Source organism: Mauremys mutica, chromosome 8 (assembly GCF_020497125.1).
Source record: "Mauremys mutica isolate MM-2020 ecotype Southern chromosome 8, ASM2049712v1, whole genome shotgun sequence".
Lineage (NCBI taxonomy): Eukaryota > Metazoa > Chordata > Testudines > Geoemydidae > Mauremys > Mauremys mutica.
Window position 1 is genome coordinate 16,886,211 of NC_059079.1, and position 22,214 is coordinate 16,908,424.

General features: G+C 37.1%; 1 protein-coding gene across 2 annotated transcripts in view; it reads left to right on the forward strand.

The window, feature by feature from the left end:
* The window catches only part of ATG4C (autophagy related 4C cysteine peptidase), a 41,726-nt gene extending 19,586 nt beyond the window's left edge, over nt 1-22,140 (forward strand). The window contains exons 8-11 of one of the 2 annotated variants that reach the window (XM_045027379.1): nt 2,654-2,732; nt 3,400-3,476; nt 8,015-8,134; nt 12,507-22,140. In XM_045027379.1, the coding sequence (XP_044883314.1) occupies nt 2,654-2,732; nt 3,400-3,476; nt 8,015-8,134; nt 12,507-12,677 (447 nt within the window). In that variant the 3' untranslated portion in view covers nt 12,678-22,140. The remainder of the gene's footprint in view (nt 1-2,653; nt 2,733-3,399; nt 3,477-8,014; nt 8,135-12,506) is intronic. The other variant, XM_045027378.1, reaches the window with a different exon arrangement.
* Nucleotides 22,141-22,214: the final 74 nt, after the last annotated feature.

The following is a 22,214-nucleotide window of genomic DNA, read 5'->3' on the forward strand; positions in this document are numbered from 1 at the left end:
TAAAAAATATAAACCAAGCTGCTTATTTTCTTGTTTGGTTTTTTTTATCCTTAAATAGAAGACTACCAGCTGCACTTTCACAGTTTATTCCTTCTACCTCTTTTTTTCAGATTGAAGGGTTGTAATCCGTTTGACCCAATTGGCAGTTTTTGTGACCATTATTTCATTAGCTGGAGGTTCAGATGACTCTGTATGTGGAAGAAGAGAGTGACGATTAAGAATGAAAAACCAACCAGTGTATCAAATTGCAGGACAGAGCTGGGAAACAAATAATTTAGTGTAGGGTTTTTGGTCTAACTTCTCATCAACAAATATTCAACTTTTTTTAACTGAACACTTAAAAATGGTCTCTAAGAAACTGGACCATAATTCTCATTCCTCTTGAACACATGTTGATAGTTCTGCTGGTTGAAGGGAAGAACTTGCTTAACTTTGTTCCTTTGTCTTTACTATCCTATTGTCAATCACACAGAATCATCCTTTTGAGTCCCATCTAAATTTGTATGTTTTTAAGGAGCTGCTCAAGTAGCATTAAGAAAATCTGAGATGGGCACTTTTGTTACTGTACCTATTTTTCCTTTCTCTTGACTATCTATTCCATTTTATTACAAAGTTTTAGAGAGAACTATGAAAAACTTTTATAGCCAAGGAGGACAGAACTGCGAAGACTTTTTTATTTAAAGTATGAAGTAGCTGTTCTGTCTTGATTCCTTTCCTTGTGTGTCTAGACAGTTGGTTTGCTCTTAGTTAGGTCTGGCACAGTAAAACGTATCCATGGTTGCAGACCTGATCTAAGAACCCTATTCCCATTACAGTACTTCTGCAAAAGAGCTTTGAAATCTCTGAATGTGGAATCATAATGCTTTTATTTGTAGGCTAACGCACGCACTGCTTTTGCCTCTATTTTCATAAGGGTTTCTGATCTTGTGTGGTCACTCTTCTTTAATGTGGGCTTCTGTATTAGTGTTGACCATTATTGGTTTACTGGAAAACGTGCTGTCATTTGCAGATATCTCACTGGGGCTAGGATAAAAGGGGCTTCAACTGCATGCATGCAATCATCCTGTCTTTGTAATTCATTGAAAGTGACTTAGTATCTTTGGTGTGGATCTAGATAAATGAAAACACAAACCTCAGAACTGAATTAAGTAAATAAGTGTTTACAAAGGATTTGGCAATTGGTTGATGATAGTTGTTACTTGATTGATTTATAATACCTTTATACAAGAAAAGTACCTGATTACCATAGGGAAATCAGACCTTTGCTTTACCTGAATAGCTCCTGTTTCAGTTTTGCTGCACTGGAATAGGTTGAGTGGACACAGACTTAAACTGTTTTTTCCTCTTTATCTTATATGCATAAGCATGTTTTGTAATGTTTATTACCCCTTGTTAATATTTGAAATAAGTGGTATTTACTCCTTACCTATTTAAACCACTCAGAAGTTGGTTTCCATGTTGTTAATATCTTGGGTTAGTAATGTGATAGCGCTGCAAAAGTAGAAATGCTGTTGTTTAATATTGTCTTTTACGGCCAAACTTCTTGTTGAGAGAGAATCTTCACAATGTAATGATTTGTAATGGTCTTACCTTTAGTGGCTATAGCCCTAGAAATTGGGCATAAGTGCCACTGCCATTTTAGCTCAAATGGTAGTCTTTTAGGGGTGGAGGAGAGACTTAATTCCTCATATTGGCCCATGTTGACATCAGAGTCCTTACCAGACTCTCCTCTATTCCCTGGTGTCTGCTATTCTAGGGGGAATGTTTCTCCCTCTATTGCTCTATGCTTCTATAGGTTCCTGTGTGAGGGATGACACACATACTTCTGCCCAACCCCCTGCTGTTTACCCCCTTCAGGTAAACATAGGGTGTTTCTCTTCGAAACAGCCTCAGATTAATTCAGAGAGGGTTTGGAGATCAAGAGGCAGCGCTAGTGCGCCTTACTTACCTCCTCTTGTCTTTTAGAGTAACTGCTCTCAGAAGCAGCTGCAGACTCTTCCTGTGCTGTGGGGCTTTTACCTATGAACAGGATGGAGGGGCTCAGTGATGGGCCACTGAACATAAAACTATAAAATATGTAAAACTTCATGCCAGGTAGCCTACAGTGACTCCAACTTTTGTTATGTTACATCTATTCTTTTCTAAACTGTCCGGCCTGTCTTTAAACTGTGAACACCTCAGAACGACCGGGGTCATCCCTTCTTGAATGTCTGCCAGCAGGTGGTCAGTTATGCCAACCACAAGCATTCAAAAAATGCCTCAGAAAATCATGACATTTACTGAAAAATCATGATTTTTTTTAATATCAGCCTTATTTGTCTTTTGATCGTTGAGTGCTAAAGGTTTACATTTCCTAGATTTTTCTCCACAGCCACAAGACCTAGATACCTATTTTAATATTGAGTATTGCGGTTCTAGTATAATTGCATGACTCCAGGAACTGGGGCTTTCAGAAGAACACCAAATCATGAGACTTGCAATAAAGCTGCAAAAGTTGGCAACACGGGGCACTTCCATAAGTCATTCACCCTGACCTCACTCCAAATGTGTTGGTCAGGAAAAATTAAATGAATAAAGTTACACCAAGTTACTTTAATTCATCACCTTCTTCTGTTAGCCTTTAAATCTGAATTATTTAATATTTTGTTGGCAGGGAATTTTGAGTCTTGAATACTGTGTTGGTGTTATTGGTGGGAAACCTAAGCAGTCATATTACTTTGCTGGATTTCAAGGTTAGTATTTTAATAAGAGATGTCTCTTTAGTGTTTTCCTTTTAAAAGCTAGAAAGTTTAATATAGGATCAGTGGGCAGCAGAATGATTAAAATAGCAAAATGAGTACCTTATTAATTCATCAGATCTGCCAAAGTCCAGTCATTTGTCATTTGCCCCACATAGTAATTGGATTCTGTAAAATGTACATTTAATTTCCTTTGTTGCATAAACAAGGCATAATTTATCCGTTTCACCAAACTTTAGAAGCCTTTGCTGCTACTGTCTGGCAGTTCTTATTTACATATTTACTTTTTACCAGTTTAAGTAGTGCTAGTTGATGCTCAAATGACAAGCAATATGTTCTTCCTGTCAGGATGAAGTAGCAGAATGCATTTTTCATATGCAAACTCTAGAATATAATTGTGTGTTTGTAAAAGTAATTTTATCACCAAAAATTAAATGACAGTCTCATCACTTTATAAAAATTCTGCTTATACAAGCATATTTGATTATGCAAAAGTTAATCTGTCCTGCAAAAACCGATGCTTCAGTCAATGAATATCAGTCTGGCAAGCAGTTGCTTGCTTGCTTCTTTTTTTTCAGCTGTTCTGCATAGAAATTGGATTGTAAGCAGTGTAATAATAAGGTGTTTTTTGAATTACTTGTCTTCTGTTTTGTCCTTGTAGATGACAGTTTGATTTACATGGATCCTCATTACTGCCAATCTTTTGTAGATGTCAGCATAAAGGATTTCCCTCTTGAGGTAGTGTGGATAAAGAGCTGGTACTGGGTTTTTTTTTTCCCCCATATGAATCAAACACTAATTATTTAGAGCTGTTCTAGCTATCTGTATTTTTACAGTTTTAGTTACGTTATTTGTCAAAATTTTGCCCTTCTTTATAGACTTATAATCAACAAAAATGACCAAAGGTTAAATACTTGATAGTGGATTTTAATTTATTATGTACTTCATTTATCTTTGTCTGTATCTTGTTATATAGCAGAGACCCTCCACAAATAAATGATCATGCCACTAAGTAATTTTCCATTATAGACAGCGAGGCAGTACCAGAGACCTTAAACATTACACATGGGTTCTCTTAAAATAATAATAATGAATTGGTGTCAGAAATGTATGTTACAGTGTAATAGGGTTCAGCTTTTGAACTATAGACTACACAAATTTACCCTCTGCTTCTTTGACCAGGAATTTTCAGTGTGTTATCTAGGAAGACTTGGTGATTACCATTTCAGTACTGTTGTCTACTCGTAATTACTTTATAGGTCATTCATTTAACTTCTTAAATCTGGATTTTCCATTGTATTGCTTTTACTGATGTCTTCTATGCTGTTCCTCTCAACAGATTGTTTTATTATTATTTTTAATCAAGTTAGCTCCATGGATCAGTAGCTTTCAAGGGCTTGTCAAGTCTGAAAGTGTAGTTACTGTTTCTTTTTTTAGCTATGGCATTCTGTCTCCTTCTGGTTATAGTTAATGCATCTTGTCAGGCTCTGTCTAGGTCTTGAAAAATCAGACTTTTACATGAGTATTTTCTCCCCTTCTCCTCCAACTCACATTAAAAAAAAGGAGTAAATCCAGGGAAAAGTACTAAAGAACTGCATTTACAAGCAGTTCGTAGACAAGCCAATATGTCCCCAATACTCATGCTAAAAGAGGTATTCAGTATAGCAGTTTAAAACTTCTCCTTCTTGATCCTGTGATGTCCAGCCCTTACATGAACCTCCAGCTTCCTCTGAATGACACTCTATCAGCTACGGAACCCATTTGGAGCCTGCTCTTGTTAACTTCATTGTGCACCAAGGGTTCACAGCACCTTGCAGGATCAGGCCACTAGAGCATAGAGCTGGTCTCTAGAGTATAGTTCTTAGCACTGGGTTTTTTCTAATTAAACATTACAAAACTTAAAACACAATTTCACAAAACCACACCATATTTGTAAGGGAAAGACATTTACCAGCCCCCATATTAGTTGGTACCAGCAGGGTTCTGTGGCTGTGATGTCACCAGCATAATGAATACTATGGTAACACTTGAAGTTTTGCTGCAGATACTTGCACAGGGTTGGAGGTGGGGGAAAAAATAGTAGTGAGTGCATCCTTTAACCTGCCAATTGGGGAATTCAGCACATTCTTAAACTGATGACATTTAGTTAAATTTAAAACACAAGTCAAATGGTTTGTAATGAAGTATTGTTGGTTCTGTATAACAATTGGTTTAAAAACAGAGAGAAGATCAGGAATTATTTCAATTTCCTTGTCTAATACTATTGTGAGTAAAGTGCAGTTAACATACCAACTTCAAAGAGGTAACATGCTGAAGTCAATCATATCTTAATCAATATATTATCAAATAGTGTGTTTAGCAGAACTGTTTAGATACTTTTAAGCGTCTATAAACACTAGTAAATATAATTTTAAAACCTAGCATGGGGTTAAAGCAATAATGAAACTAATTTTAATGTTTAATTTTAACAAGATGTTTTAATAAAGGTGTCATGTAGTCTGAGATTATAAAGTTCCCCCTAGAAAACTAGTGGTTCTGAATTTAAAAAGAAATATAGATCCTTTGTATAGTCTCAAGCAAAAAAAATATGCTATACCTAAAACTTTCTTCATTTTATAGTGCCCTTCTGAGGTCCTCAGATGGAAGTTGGTAAATGAGCTAACTTTATTTGTATTAGGCTAGTGCCTGTAGACCCTAACTAGTATCAGCGTCCCATCCTACTAAGCACTGTGCAAGTGCATAATAAAATACAGTCCCTGCCCTGAAGATCCTACAGTCTAACTAGATAAGAGGTGGGAGGGGAAACAGAAGCAAAGAGAGGTGAAGTGACTATCCAAGGTCATAGAGCAGCTCAGTGAGACAGAAATAGTACCTACATCTGTGGGCTCCTAGTCCAGTGATTTATGCACCAGAGTATGCTGCTGGGTGTCATTAATATGAATTTCCAAATAATAATATACTTTAAATGTATTTTGAAAATGCAGAAGCTGCCAGTGTGGCTTGATCATGTCATACACAATCCTGTATCCAGAAAAGCAGTATCGGAAGGTCATGCTCAGTGCATTGAATAGTAATGTATGAGTTGTCCAGAAGTGTCAGAACCAGGGCCGGCTCCAGGCCCCAGCACGCCAAGCGCATGCTTGGGGCGGCATGCCGCGGGGAGCGCTCCGCCGGTCGCCGAGAGGGCGGCAGGCAGCTCTGGTGGACCTCCTGCAGGCGTGCCTGCGGAGGGTCCCCTGGTCCCGCGCCTCCGGTGGAGCATCCGCAGCCTGCGGATGCTCCACCGGAGCCGCGGGACCAGCGGACCCTCCGCAGGCACGTCTGCAGGAGGTCCACCGGAGCCACGGGACCGGCAACCGCCAGAGCGCCCCCCGCGGCGTGCCACCGTGCTTGGGGCAGCGAAATTGCTAGAGCTGCCCCTGGTCAGAACGTAAACAGAAATTGCTCTCTTAGGGTGGATAATAGCTTGTTAGCTTTCTCTGTAGGAAATATTTTCAAAATTGACAAATTGTCCAGAATAAGTTGGAAATCAATCCATTTCTGTATTGGCTTCTTTGTTGGATGAGTGAAAAAAATAGTATTTGTTGGATGAGTGAAAAAAATATGCCTATCCACATCTCTCTGTGGTAGTGACTTTCACAGCATTAATAAGACTTCTCCTGAACATACTACAAAACTTTTCTTAGGATGTTCCAATACCACCTTTAATGTTACTGTTAAAATGCTTTTCTTAAAGCAGACTCCCAATATCTTACTTTGATTAACTGTGAACTGAATATAATATTTGGGCAGTATTATAGAAAACACAATAAATAGGTGTAACAGTCTTGCAGAAATATAACTTGCTAGTCTTTATTGATTTTGTAACAAAATTTAATGTAAAATGTAAACTGTTTTATTTGTAATTGGACCAGTCAGTAGTAAAGAGCAGTACATGCCAATAGTGTACAACTACCACAATGAGAAACACCTTAAAATTTTATGTAGCAATCTGTACTCCTGCCGAGCTGCTTTTTTGCCGAGCTCAAAAATGAAAAGTAGGGAGGTGTTAGGAAGAGGGATTCTACACCAATAGAGTGTTGGATATTAACTTGCTTTGTTGCTGTTTCTGTAGAGTCAGGTTAGAACTTAACAATTGTTATTTTGACACAAGGGTAAGCTAACTGAGTTTGTGCCTGATGCACATCTACATATGTATTTCACATTACTTCCTTTCATATTGGTCACTTGGGAAGTACTCAGAGAATAAAACTACTAGTCCAGTCTCAGTAGAACATGAAATGTGGAGCGTTGAGATTTGTTAAATTTAAATACTAAGCTATTATAAGAGGCTTATTAATGATTTAATGGAGGGTCTGGGGTATGGATAGCTCTGGGTAGTAGTAGGGTACAGAGCCTTACCCCTTTAGATCACTGACTGCAGCCTAGATCAGTAGTGACCAAATGGTTTAACCATCAGGTGGCTGTACTGCGACATGTGAAATGAGTTAATGACTTTTGTCCAGCTCCAATAAACGTGAAACCAACAACTGTTACCCATGGTCACAGTCTGTAGTAATTAAATGGGCCCTGAGACTGACGTGAACTACGCTATATGTATTCTTTCTAGATCCGGGTGAAGTAGTGGGGGGAAGTTTGCACAGCTATTGCTCGTAGTTTCCATTTCAAAGGCTGTCAACATGTCATCTATCATAAGAACAAATTTTGCATTTAAAATAAAAATCCTTGTGTGTGTAAAATATGAAGTGGATTTTTGTGCTAATGGTATATTGTAGTACTCGGCCTTTTTTTTTTTACCCATTTCTCTTACTAATGAAAATATATGCCATCATTTCTCTTTTAGGGAGGCGTGGGGGAAATGGGAGGTGGTGGTAAAGCAGTAATTGTAAGAGTTCAAATATTGCTACAAATGCACTTTGCAGAGGAGCATTCACCTTCTCTACCTTCGGAATATTCATAAATATTCTCTAGGGCCTCCAACTTTTGACAGATTTCACATCCTTTTTTGGACTGGCATTAATGTGGCCTAGTGTGGGAGTTTAATAAATAAAATATAAACAGTACTAGGTTGTGGTCTTATGAATGTCTAGGGGTGCAATAACTTGAATGTTTTGGGGAACAGAAATAACTTTAAAAGCTTGTACGGGTTTTAGAGCATATGTGGCATGGTGAATTATATGTTAAAACCATTAATAGAAAGGCAAGTGCATTGATATCTGTGCCTTCCTCATGTCTTTAAAATATCTTCTAAAACGTTTTTATCTCCATAATTGCAGTCATTTCACTGTCCTTCCCCCAAAAAGATGTCATTCAAAAACATGGATCCTAGCTGTACAATAGGATTTTATTGTAGAAACATGCAAGACTTTGAAAGAATTTCTGAAGAAATAACTAAGGTGAGTGTTGAAATTATGAAATTTAATCTCTGTCTGATACCCATTATAGTATGTACTATATATATTAAGGATAGAAAATACAGTCTTAAATATACTAAATAGAACCCATCCTGTTCTAGAAATAGGGGTCATTGATGAAGCACAAACATACAAGAATTCTAGAATATTTTAAATCCCATAATATGAACATGTTTAGTCTAAAAGGAGAATAACTACTGTAATTGTGTGTTAAGAGATGAGATGATGAGTATAAGAGAGAGACTGAAACATAACAGATACTGCACTGGTTTGTAGACTCACTATAAGATTATTCCACTAGGTGGCACTATTGAAATGAAAATATTTTTGCAGACAGCACCTTTTACAGTCATTGGATTGTCTTCTACCTGAAGAGGAATTTTTAAAATGCAATCCATCCCTTGGAGACGAAATTTTTAAGAAATGGAAATATTTGAGCAAAGCAAAACTGTGCATTATTTCTTGTTAGTATAAGTGCTTTTTTGATTCCATTTAAGATAAAGCAGTGTTTTTATGACTTGGAAGCATTGTTTTAAATCAGCAAAGCAGGTATCATCCAGTAAACCTGCCTAATCATGTCAATTCCACTTTAAGAACCTAGGAATAGGTTTATTTAGGTAGGTTTGAATGTAGTTGGCAGACGTTTTCTTCTAGACTATTGCAGTGTATGAATGCCAATAATGTGATGCAGTGCTAATGTGTGTTGTGTTAGCTATGGTACCAAACAACCAAATGTTTTATTATCAAAAATTGCCTATAAAAGGATTCAGCAATAACAAAAGATGCATCACAATATTAATACATGTGCCATAATGGTTTTCACATCTGTGCAAGGAATTAAGGTTTGTACAACATTAGAAAATATAACTTTCTATATAAGTGATAAATATTATTAGATAAGTTATGAACCAATAAGTAATATCCAGATTTTAAACTTAGTAACGACATATAGTGGTCAGTAGATTTTTTTGGTTAATGCTGAAATTTTTTCTTTTGTATGATTCAGGCATAGAGGTCTAGAAAGTAGATTTAGCGGACAGGCACTCTAAGCAATAAAGAAAAGGAATGAAAGTTTATAAAGCAAAGTTTCATTATGTTTAGTTTATCTGCCCTGCTGTGTTTGCGAGATTTAAGAACATGACAGAATAATGAATGAGAAATTGAGATATGTAAGAACCTTCTTTTATTTTATTTATTTCCATTGTCTTCCTCTTAAATCTCAAGCCAGGTGAATTTCTCTCCCCATCCATTTGTTGGATGCTGTGAAACAGCATCTAGTTTAATGTCAAAGGAGCTGATTTTAGTCTTAAAACTATTTTACTAGCATTTTGGATTGGGGCTCTTTTAATATTAATATGATGACATCAATGTAAGTACACCCAAAAATAGATTATGTATTTTCCAAAAAAAAGGAAAGTTTTCATATGAATATTGTGTGAAGAACAATCCTACTGCATTCTCCAGTCTGCCCCATCAGTCTGTTCATTTTTCCTGCTCTGCCTCTGACTACTACTTTTCTGTTCATTTATTATCACTTTAAGAGTAACTTGATGCCTTGAATGGTAGCACAGTTTACTTCCGAGTTGGGACACCCGGGTTAGGTTAATGAAGGACTTCCAAGTCTTGCTTCTGTGGCAAGTGACGTAATAGGGTTCTGTAGACCCAGACTGTGAGACTTGCTGCTACTGGTTTTAAAACACAGTGTATATATACTCTTAAAATCACAAAAAATAAAGTTGTTAATCTTTGAAAGTTAATTACTGACCATATACTTTAAATTTTTACAAAAATTATGAAATGTAGCTAAATTCCTATGTTGGTCAGAGAGAGCGAGCAGTGGTTCTCAGGCTGAAGAGCTGTTTTTGTCATGCTTTTGCAGCATCTCATAGTTCATTCAAGCAGTGATACTTCTGGTTCAGGATAAAGCTTTCCCTGTGTGTGCGAGCGTGTGTGTGTTTTGTAAGCCAACTAAATTGAAAAACAAACAGCTCTTTGAACACTGTTTGGTTACTTTGTTCATATTTTTTTAGAATGGGTGTTTCTTTGGTAAAAATGCAACAATGATCAAATTTGTACGTGAAACCAAAAAAGAGAGGTTGTAAAAAATATATATACGTTTGAGAACCACAGGGATTTATTCATTTGGAAGTGTGTCCTCCAGATACAATAGAAATAAATGCTTTAGAAACATTGCAGTCGGTTAATGGGACTCAGCATGTCAAATTAATGAGATCTCTTTTGATAATTGTCTCCTGTTCACGTGAACGTCTGGGTGGAAGTATCTTCTATAACAAATGTTATGTACATGCACACTTTTTTGCATTAACTTTTTTGATGCTAGAATACTGATTAAGAAAACCCACATCCAGAATTTGCCCATTGACTTGGAAGCTAGTGGTAATCCCTGAGTGATATGCAATTTGGAAATAATTGCTCATTTTAATCAAGTTCCATACTGCAATTCTTTCATGATCAGCTTTCTGCTACCTTTTCTAGTTACTTTTTCTTTCTCTCTAATCTTTTATAATTTCCCTTAGTATTTAGTCCTCGGAGAGGTGTCAGAATAGTGGCTCTAAAGAATGAAATCTTCTGTCATCTCCCATGCTGCCTCATTCATGTATCTCAGTCCTGACATAGAAGGACCACCTTTAGGGGTGAGACAATGGTTGAGTCTCGATACTACTTTGGCTTCTCTGAAACTGTGGTGATGGCTTTTGTGTTGCAGACGCATGTCATTTAGGAGTTGGACTATGTGTACTAACCCATTTCACAGGCCACCAAACAGCTGCCATGTGACTGTCAGGGCTGGCTTCATCTAATGTCCTAGTGATGAAAGACTCTATATAAAATTACCCAGTCCCCTGAGATCTACAATCTTTCTTCTTGTCTAAACTTTTTTCTTTCTTCCTCAGTACTCATTCTTTTCTTTTTCCCTTTTCATTGCCTTCTGCTCATCTCAGTTGTCTGCATGTCTCTCACTTTCTCCTTGCCCTACTCCTCAGGTTTCTCAGTATAATAGAATGAATTTAAATAGTCTAGAATAAAGTGGAAAATTGCAGAGCACAGTAAAAATTGCAGAATCTGATTTTACTTGGAGCATAATTTTCCAGTGCCTTATTTTTTTTAAATAGCTCATGCTGCTTAAATATCTATTTAAGTTTTTTAGTGCTTCAGATTGTTTCTCATTAAAACAAATTATTTTTGGAGTTCATAGTTTGATCACTTCAATGCAGGTTATATCTGTAGACTAATGTAGCTTTGCATATACTATAGCTGTATATTGAGATTTACTTTCAAAAGTGATCAGCAATTTTTTTAAACTTCAGTGAGTGTTGAATCCCTTGATAAAGGCTCAGCTTTCTCGTCTCTGAGGAGACAGGTGGTATGTCTACACTGTATTGTAAATCCAGGTCTGTGGGACATGGGCTTGTGGCCTCGGTATTTCCAAGCCCATGACTGAGTGTCCACATGGCATCATAAACCTGGGTTTATAATTGCTGGACCCTGGTGTCTCAGCCATGCTAATGCAACCATACTGCATTGCGCAGACCTTCTGACTTCAGTCTGCAGCTTGAGCTGCATCTACACTGCAGAATGACAGAGCTTGGACCTGAGTCTGAGGAATTTGGACTCTGACCCACCCTACTGGCAGGGCCTTAGGACCTGGGACGTGAGTGTTTGCTGACCTGAGTAAGACTGATTTGTGTGGGAACTGATGAGGGGCTTGAGCTCAACCCTGAATCAGAACCCAAACTTAGTGTGCAGTGTGGACATACCAAGAGAGGTTTCTGACATGTATTTAAAAGCTGTCTGTTAGCATTTTTAGTCCACTGTCAGATTTATCTGCTCTTAAACTGGCTTATTTCCCTTAAATGTATATGTTTAAACTTAATAAAAATATTGATGACTTAGGTGCTCTGTCTCTGCCATAAAAATGCTTCCAGAAATTCCAGAAGGTGCTAACCTGCCCACAAATCCTGCTTGCAATTCAAGAGATGACAGAAGATATGAAGACTGTTCTGCAACTTGTTACACATGAGTGGAAGCTAATGGAGTTCTGCATATGTGTAGTGGTTCAGTTCGCCTGTGTGGAACAAGTTGCAAGATTGGGGCCTGAAACTCCAAGTGTGGCTATTGTTTCATGAGGTGACTGAGTTAGAAACATATTTATTTACCAGAAGAACTGGGCTATTGAGAGTCTGTGCAGTGTTTTTATTCTAATGTGACAAATGAAAATAAAAACAAATATGCATGTTGCAAATTATGTGCTGCTGTAATTAGATCAATACACCCAGGGACTGTATCCCTTCATTTTCAATTAACAGTTTATCCGGTATGTTATCTTGCATTATAGATGCTGAAATCTTCATCTAAGGAGAAATATCCCTTGTTTACTTTTGTAAAGGGTCATTCTAGAGACTATGACTTTGCCTCCAGTCCACTCCATGAAGAAAATGACCTTTTCTCCGAGGAGGAAAAGAAAAGATTAAAAAGATTTAGTACAGAAGAGTTTGTCTTGCTTTAAGGATATTTTACAGTAGGGTATTGGCAGCTGTCCAGGAGAACACTTGCCTTTTAAAAAAAATCACACAACACAAGGCAAGCAATATTGAAATTGATCTATTTTCATAAAGATTATAATGTCGTATATGTTTGGTCTTTAAAATGTCACTTATAAATGTAATTAATTATTTTTGTTTGTTCATTGATAGTTGGATGAATATGATGACACTTCTTGTTAGTGAAGATAGATAGCATTGTTTAGAGCCAGACACAATATAGCGTGTAAGGACATGCCCTCCTTGATAGCTCTGCCAATGAGCCTAAGTCTTGACCTGCAGTCCCCACTGCTGTTCCAGTCCTGAACAGTCTGCCAATTATATGGTGGTTTTGTGGTGTGGACATGTCATCTAGTTTTGAGACTACTGGATTGTTTCCCGTTGTAAGCAAAACTTGAATCTAGGGCTCCTGAAGAAAAAGCCTTGTTCATTTAACCTATTTTGCTGTCTAAGTCCCTATAATGTTTAATAATGTAACCATGAGGTACCTTTCTAACATTGCACTACTCAAGATGTAACTTTGATATATCAATACTAATTGTTAGCTACAATCCAGATGCAATTATATAAGCAGAATTGTGAGTTAAGATACTATTTAGCAATATGATTTTATAATGGCTACTCATTAAACTTGCTGTTGAACCTTAATATCAGGAATGAATATAAAGTATTGGCTTTTCCCTACCATTTTTAAAGGTTATGTTGTTAATATTAACTGCAACCAATCAAAGCAGATAGACAGTTATTAAATGGGAGCAGTGTTTGTTTCCTGTCTCGACAATATAATTGAGACTTCTATTCCTACCCAGGCAGCTTCTAAATCAGAGCATAAAACAGCAAATTGGGGGTAGACAGTAAATATTCTGGGATATGATCTTCTGATATGTGCCATTATTATACATTGCTCTTGGTGATCTTAGATGTAGAGAACATCTAGCAAATAAGTCTACATGAACAGTTTCATGCTTTAACAAAACAAATTCAGAGTTTAAAATACACATTTAACACTGCCTACATTTAAAAATAACTTTATTAAAGGTGTGAGATTAAATGCATGTACTTATGAACTATAATGGTAAATTTCTCTTGCTTGAATTGTTTGAATTCTGGATCTAAAAAAAATTGAGGTATTGAGGCAAATACTCTGTAATAAGGCAAATTTTATTGTATTGTAAACCAGCTATTAACTTATTCTAAAGTGCCATTTAGGCACAGAATGCACAAATGTTGTCTACCCAAATATTAAATATTCTATGTATCACTAAAGTAATCTTTTCCTTTTATAAGAATGGAGAGTAGAGTTACTAGTAGGGAGATTTTAGGCAAATCTGGGACAAGCGCATGTTCGTACCAGAGTTGAATTAATTTTCACATTTGTTCATTGAGTTATCACTCCAAAAAAGGAGGATTATTTTTCAGTTTCATTTGTTTTCATTTTTTAAATTTTTTCCAGTTGATTGGATAAGGTAATTTGCTCCTTATTAAATAATATTTTTAATCAGTGTAACATTACTTTTAGATCCTGCATATACAGAAGGAATCAGTTAGGGCTGATCTTATTTGATATTTTGTCCTTAATAATCCGGAAGTAGTAGTAAAATTAACATGTTAATGAAATGCAGATGTTAATTTGGGAAGAGTTATGAATTTTAGTGAGGGCTAGAAAATATTGTAGATTTGAATTTGGCTTGCATTTTTCTAATGATATTTTTGCTATGGAAAAATAATGCAAAAAATAAATATTAGGGAGTATGTCCAGAAAACAAAACTACTGAACAAGACCTATGTGGGATAGTGGACAACAAATTAGACATGAACTTGCACTGTGCATTCAAAAAAAATGAAAGAAAAAGCCAGTGCAATTCTGGGCTATGTATCTAGACACTTATGTAATAAAACAGGGAGGTAGTAATTGTTCTTTCTGATCTCATTGATACTTTCCTTTCTGCTGCCTCTTTGCCAGGAAGGTATTAACAAATTAAAGTTCACTGAAAAACAATAAAAATGATCAGGGGCCTGCAGGCATAGATTTAAGGCAAATTAACAAATATGTATGGCTTTGTTAATCTAATACTAAGGGAAGGGCATGACACTTTACAAATATTTAATGTATAAACACTGGTGAGGAGATGAGGAATTACTTGGGTGGTACAAGGGCATATAACTTTCTGAAATAGGATGAAACTAAAGGAAAAACTTCATACAGGAGAATATTAGGCTGTGTAACGCTCGCAAGGAAGTGTTAGAAGTCCCATCACATGTGACTATTGATACCTGACTGACCCAAACACTAACAAATGTACAATAAGGAATAATTATGCGTAAGGTGAACTAGATAAACTAATAACATCCCTCCCGTTTCCAATTTCTTTGACTGTAATAATAAAAGAATAAAATTAGTATGCCTAAAAGGCTTTAATGCATTGGAGTTTACAAGTAACTTTTTAAGCAAGGAACCAAGAGTGACATTAATTTAGTGAATATTTAAGTGGATACCCAGTAGACTTTTTCCTGATTCTATGATATACTTAGTTTTGACCATGGGGAATAAATATGCTACAGTAAATATTACAATAAGTTGGTATGTAAGCATGTATGTACATAAAACATCACATATCTGTTAAAAGCAATGTCCCTCCATTTCCTGTTAGAGGCCCCATTCTTTACAGCAGTAACCATAACTGAGCTGCTAGTCTGATGTCTCAGGTTTGTCCTATGGTGGATAGCTAAGAAGCAGAATTAAATTTTGGAACTGGAGTGGGTTTGAGAGGGAAGGACATTTTTGCAAAGTGGGAAAGATTAGGTTTGGTATTTAAACTAAAACAAAATTATCTGGGCTAGGTAACTTTATACATGTTTCATCTAAGAGTAAATCTGTTTGCCACAATTACAGACTTCAATTCAACAAACCATTTCAGCATGTTTTAACTTTAAGCATAGTACTTCCTGTTTTTAATAAAACCTTCTTGCTGTAAACTTACCTACAAATCGATTATAGGTAAAAGTGCCTACTGCAGTTCAGTGCATGTAACTTTTAACCTAGTATGCTGACTTAAGGATTGCCATTTCCTCCTCCTTTGCTCCATGGCGGAAGTCACACATCACAAAATAAAACATGCATGTAACCACACAAGCTAACTGTGTCTATAGAGATGCATGTAAGGATGATTTTATGTACGTGAGAAGAATGGATTGGCGTTCTGACTGCAAATAGAAATGATTTTATTGTAGATAAATGTTAAACATAAAATGTATCTAACACTTCAACAGGTTCACATTGTTCTAGGATCTGTAAGAACATTTTCATTTCTTACTCTTTTATAACTTGTGAAGAAGGCCTAAGGTTGAAATACCTTAGCTAACTTAATTTTAATGATATACCTTTTGTTCAGTGTATATTTATGATAGGAAAACTTGCATTGCAAAACTGTCAATAATATTAAGACAGCTGGTGATGATGTTATTGGGTCCTTTAGTCTACCATGATAGTGTGGCACTCAGAGCCAGCTGCACAAATTTGTTAGAACTAGTAACAATTTTCAGTTACCTTTTCTCTCACTCCTCCAACTTCCATCTTGTTCCTTTTTCCATGTTGGTGATTTAGGTAAATGCCCCAAAATCTGTGTAAATAAGCATCTAATAAGGAAGTGGAAATGGGCGACAGAAATGAAAACTGGGGAATTTTTTGAAGGAGGCATAGGGATTTAATTATAATTCTATGGTGGTACTTGGAAAAAGTAGGATAGTCCAGGCCAAATTCCAGCTTGGGTACTTAAGGAAGAATTTAAGTTTTCCACTTGTACTTTCAATGAAATGTGCTTATTTCTGGCCTTAAATTTTTTTTCCTCCATCCCTCCTGGTCAGATCACTTGCAGCCTCTGTTCTATAACCTCTCTTCCCTGTATTCCTGGCCAATTTGATCTGTTACCATGGATTTAACTATCATGTCTATGTTAGTGACTCCTGCATGTCCTTTGCTACCCATGACATTTCACCTTTGATGGTCTTCATCTCTACCTGTCTACGTAGTTTTCAAAATGCCCTATACTAGGCCTCGCTATTTTAGAAATACAGCTAGTTTCATGACTTTTCCATGTTGCCCATAAAGCTAATTACATAGGTCTTGAAACCGAATAGTTCAAGATTCTAACTCCTTCCAGTCTTACTTCCTGTTTAGATCCCATTGCCCCAATGAAAAATGGCTAAGGCACAGAAAGAAGACCTTGGTTTTGAAAGCATTCTAGTATATTTCCTGACTCCAGGACAGGCAAGCTCACAGGTAGTCCTCATCCCTGAAGGTCCATGTACAGTGGTGACACAAGTTAAATTACTAGAAATTAATGTTTTTCTGTAACTACAGGGGACTTTAATTGGAAACTATGTTAATCGCATAGTAATTATCTTTACTTCTACTGCATTATCTCCTGAAAACTGTGCAATTAATTTGTGTCATCACTGTTACTGCTGCTGCCTTTAAACACAAACCAACTGTGCATTAGTTACTCACACACCCAGCAGTGGCCTATATTCTTAAGTGGCTTATACAAATCATTGACTGATTAGTTACTTGCTTTCTTGATGGAACCAGCGTCTCAATATCATGGAATGTGGCAAATAGGGGCATCTTTTAAATAGGTTTGTTCTTTCCCCACCCAATAATTGTTTCTGCTGTTCCCTTTCTTTTATTAGGAGGGGGGCATTTTTGTTTATCAAGTCTAATAGCAGCAGGAGTCACCTCTGCCAGATCTTTGAATAACTAGCTGAGACTTTGTCTTCTGCATCTAGTCAAGGGTATATGCCTCCATTTATCAAAGTGAAGCGAAGTCTTGGGGTTGTCTTCCACTCATCTCTAGATGATCAGTGACCACAACCCCTTTTTCCACCAGCTTTCTATGAAAACCTGGTTCTGATGACCTACAGAGGGTCCATTTTTGTGATTGTGCACCTACCTATTCAATGAGACAGACTACCCGTCATGAGCACTTCACCTACGTGTTCCACTTTCTGTTGGTTCCCAGTTTGTGTCCAGTATCCATTCAAAGCCATGGTCCTGATCTTCAAAGGCATCTGTGGGAGACCACATCACTCAGGATTTACCAAGACAACTGCTCTCTGGGACAGTTCAACTTTCAAAGTGCCAAGACAAAGCATATGAGAGCCAGAAGTGTGGAGGGATAGCTCAGTGGTTTGAGCATTGGCCTACTAAACCCAGGGGTGTGAGTTCAATCCTTGAGGGGGCCATTTAGTGATCGGGGGCAAAAATCTATCTGGGGATTGATCCTGCTTCAAGTAGGGGGTTGGACTAGATGACCTCCTGAGGTCCCTTCCAACCCTGATATTCTATCATCTTGGTCAAGGGGATACACAGGTAGAACAAATTTCCAGAGGAAATTTGATTAGGCTAGAGTCTGACTGCTTTCAGGACATATTCCAAAACCTTGCTCTTTGACAAAGTATTTTCAACATGATAGGCAGGGCCAATCAGAGGTGGGCAGGAGGAAGGAGGGCCATTTGGCCTGGGCCTCAAGCTCAAATGGGGCCTCACATTTAGACACCTGTTAATTTTTTGGCATTTGATACGTTTTGCAACTTTTTTATGCACATCCCTATCAGACCAGAAAAGCATTTGTTAAATAAAAATATATTCAAATTATGTCTCACTCTTCTCTTGGTGCCTTATTTTGTTTTCATGTGTCATCATTTTTTATTTTTAATATAGCTAGGGGCCTCAAAAGCTGGAAATAGCAGAAGTGAGCATGAAAGGAGGGCTAAGACTAAGGAGCTTTCTGCTTGTGAAATGACCATAGAAATCTGTGTGCGCAGCTGTGTATTAGTTTTACAGCAATCAGGTGTGTTAGGCTTGGATGGTTGTGTCCTAATTTCTTATCTTGTTAAGCAAAGAATTTTTCAGCCCAAGGAAAGTCTTGTGAATTTTTAATCTCTAGACGTAAGAAGTGGTGTTCATGGATATCATGATGCAATCTTAATTGCTGAAAGTGTGGCACTTACATGGGGGAGCATGTTTGTAAGTTACGTTAATTACAGTAGAGAATGAGCCCACTCTGGAGACCTGATTTATTTCCAGGAGTTATTGATGACCTGTAAAATCAAATGGTGAGTGAGTTATAACGGTCAATAGTAGCAGAAATGAACATAAACAGCATGTTTAAAGTCCAGCCCACCTCCTGTTCTGTTTATGCATCGTTTGTATTGAAGGACTATTTTTGTGTATGTGATGGAGCAAATAGTCTGTGGCTGCAGTACCAGGATCCCCCAATAGGGGCAGATGGTGCTTGATTATTTTAAGGTCTCCCAATCCATGAATTATCCATGATCAGAATGTGATCCAGCACTGAACACACTGTGGGTGCTGGGTGAGAGTATAGAATGTGTAACAAAATTTTACCCTGTAGTTTGTTTGTGAACATCTCACTGATTTTCATTTACACTAAGGGCTATTTACACATCTATGGCAGTGTAAACTAGTTACACCCATTTTAAAGCCCCTTTATAGCATCACAGCCATGTAAAAGATTCTTAAGATATGTCAACACTAGAGACCTTCCAGAGGCACAGCTGCACCACTGTAAGGTGTCCTGTGTAACCGCCCTATACCAATGGGGGAGAGCTCGCCAGTCGGCATGATTAAACCACCCTGAATGAGCAGCAGTAGCTATGTTGGTGGGAGAGCGTCAAAAGTTTTACCAACAAAAGTGCTAGTGTAGACATAGCCTTAGTGTAAATGAAAAGCAGGACCCTGAATAGTTGTCATTGGACCGTACAATTAGTCACCTTCATCAGATGGTATTGTTTGCTTCCTCATTGGAAGATATAAGCTTTACAAACAAGTGTCTCTTTCACAGTTTGCAAGGAATCCATGGGCAGTCATATTGTTTGTCTACTTTGTGAATAGTAAAAAAAGGCTTTTCTTAATGGTCGCAAGATCTCTTATGTGGGAAAGCTCTTGGATGTTTATTCACACGTAAATTCAGGATGGTTTTGTTTTCTGCAAATGCTTTTTCAGATAAAAACTTACTCTGATGTTTATGAATAAAAGCAATTGCAATTGCCAAACAAATCAGCAGGTTTTTTGTTGTTGTTTGCTTAAAGCAAGAAGATGAACAATAAATGCTTAGTGGTTTTTGCCTACCTCTAGCATGTGTGTGTGTGAGAGAGAGAGAGCATATATTAACAACGAGGGCTTTGTGAGTTCTGTGCTTAATCTAAATGAGAGTAATACATATACAGTCTTTCCTTCTGCTCACCTTTTAGGCCCTCATCCTGTAAGCTGGTCTGCTCAAGTGAACCTCTGTATCCATTTAAATTAAGGGGCCTGTGTGCGGGCTAAAGGACTACACATGCAAAGTAGCTTGCAAGATCAGGGCAGTGGATAAGGTTATCTAACTTAGTGGGACCTCTGCTGAGCAAGAGTTGCACGTTTGGGCTCCTATCTTAGACAGTAAGAGTTGGCAATTTATTGCAATCCCATCATTTCTGCAGAGTGGTACTGAGTGAATGCCCACAATTGTTTTATTGGCATGTGCTGACTCAGTGGAGCAAGGTTGCATAGATTCTGTTTTTCAGGAAGTTGCGGGGAGGGAAGGAATTGTTGTTGCTCTGCATCAGTCAGTGGCTGTCTTAATTAAATAAGGAAGATGATCTTCATTTTTAAATGTAAATGTCAATTCCACTTAAAGACAATTAAAAAATCACTGCAAAATAATGCAAGAAGAGCAGCGTCGGATGCTTGAATTAGCATATTTATTTATTTAATTTTAAACAAAGTGGGAAGTTTCCTCTTTGGTTTTCCGTGTCTCTGCTAACAACTAGGTCGGTTAATAAATAAACTGAAGAAGAAAAACCCCTCTATGTAAATCTAAAGAAACATTTAGAAAGAATCTTATTAAAAAACAGGAGAACTAATTCTCCAAAGTTGTTACCTAATACACTGACCAACTTTAATCCTTAAACTGGGACAATTGAGAGTTACTTGCATTGTATGGCAGGCCACTCTGATTTTTTTTTTTTTCAAGTGCCTCTCTAAAGCTTGCAGTGCGGGCATCTGTTCCAAGAGTTGCTGTGTTTTCTACCCCTAAAAATAAATGAAATAATCTGACAGTTGTCTGCTTCAAGATTTACCAGCACCCTTAGGTTCATAGTAGATTAATTTGAAATCGGTGCAGAGGTTTTAAAATCTACACAGTATTGTGATAATCCATGGTTAAACACCGTACAGTGGGATCTGGCTACCTTAAATTACAAAAGGTCTGAGCCAAAGGTGTGGATCTGAATTTTGTAACTCCTGTAAGAAGCAGAATCCAAATGCTAGATCTGAACATACCTGAATTTACAGGTTTGAAATTCAAACCCTAATTTTGCTGATGTTTCAAGGTGTTGGGATGCAGCTGGCAGCAGCCAATCATGGGCACTGAACTGAAATATGAACCTGAGTCTAGATTTTGTTTTCAGCCCTATTTCTCCTTCCAATGGGATGGGTAAGAAGACATTAAATTTTACAGCAGCTGTGAAAAGCAGAATGAAGTATTTGCAAAACACAGCAAGCTGATGTCTTGCAAATATATGAAGTTCTTTGGCCTTCATAGCTCAACCAGTGGTTTGTTGTTTTCATGCTAATACAAATTCTTGTATTAATAAGAGCACGGCCTTGGGTTTCTTCATCCGTATGGGAAAAAGTTACTTGTCTGGTGGTAAACAAAGAACAGAAGAATTGATTCACTGTCTTCAATTTTAAAAAGATGGTATGAAGCAATAGTGGAGCAATTTTAATTGTAACTATGTAACACTTGCGATCAGTAAGATCATTTGTGTTCTGTTTTTAGGAATTGGGGAACTAAAGAGTACATAGAGCATTAGAAATGCAAAACATGACCGCATGTTCTCAGGATTTTGTCAGTGTTACATGAAAGAGCGCTTGTGCTGGGATGCTCAACTCTGAGGGTATTCTCTGTTTAGTGTGTATTTACAGAGATGTATGAATATTTGATTAATGAGTCATGGTCTCTGGAGAAATTTAATAACTGTACTGCTGTACAAAGCCAGCTCCTTAACTGTTAACACAGCTGCCAATAGTGTCATTGACACTGAAGCCCTTTCTGCATCTAATATATTCTGTGGAGTAAATTCCTTCATTACAAGGGGATCTGTGGGACACATTATTCAGTTATCTGTTTTGAACTGTTACAAGCTCAATTTACAGATCCTGATTTGTAAAGATTTTTCCAGTGGAAACAAGCAGTGACACATGAGCTGTAAAACAGCAGTTTCATGTGGTTATGTTTTTACAAAAGTTAGTTGGAAGGTCAGATTTACAAAGTGTTGTTTTAAAAACTTCTCTATATATGATGATAAGGTCTGGGTACAAAGTATTATTACCTGCAACATTAATACAAAGTTTGTATACTATAAAAGCATGTGCAACATAGGAATAAATGATGTGTGTGTGTAAATATCTGTATTTGTACAATCCAATAAATAAAAATTGA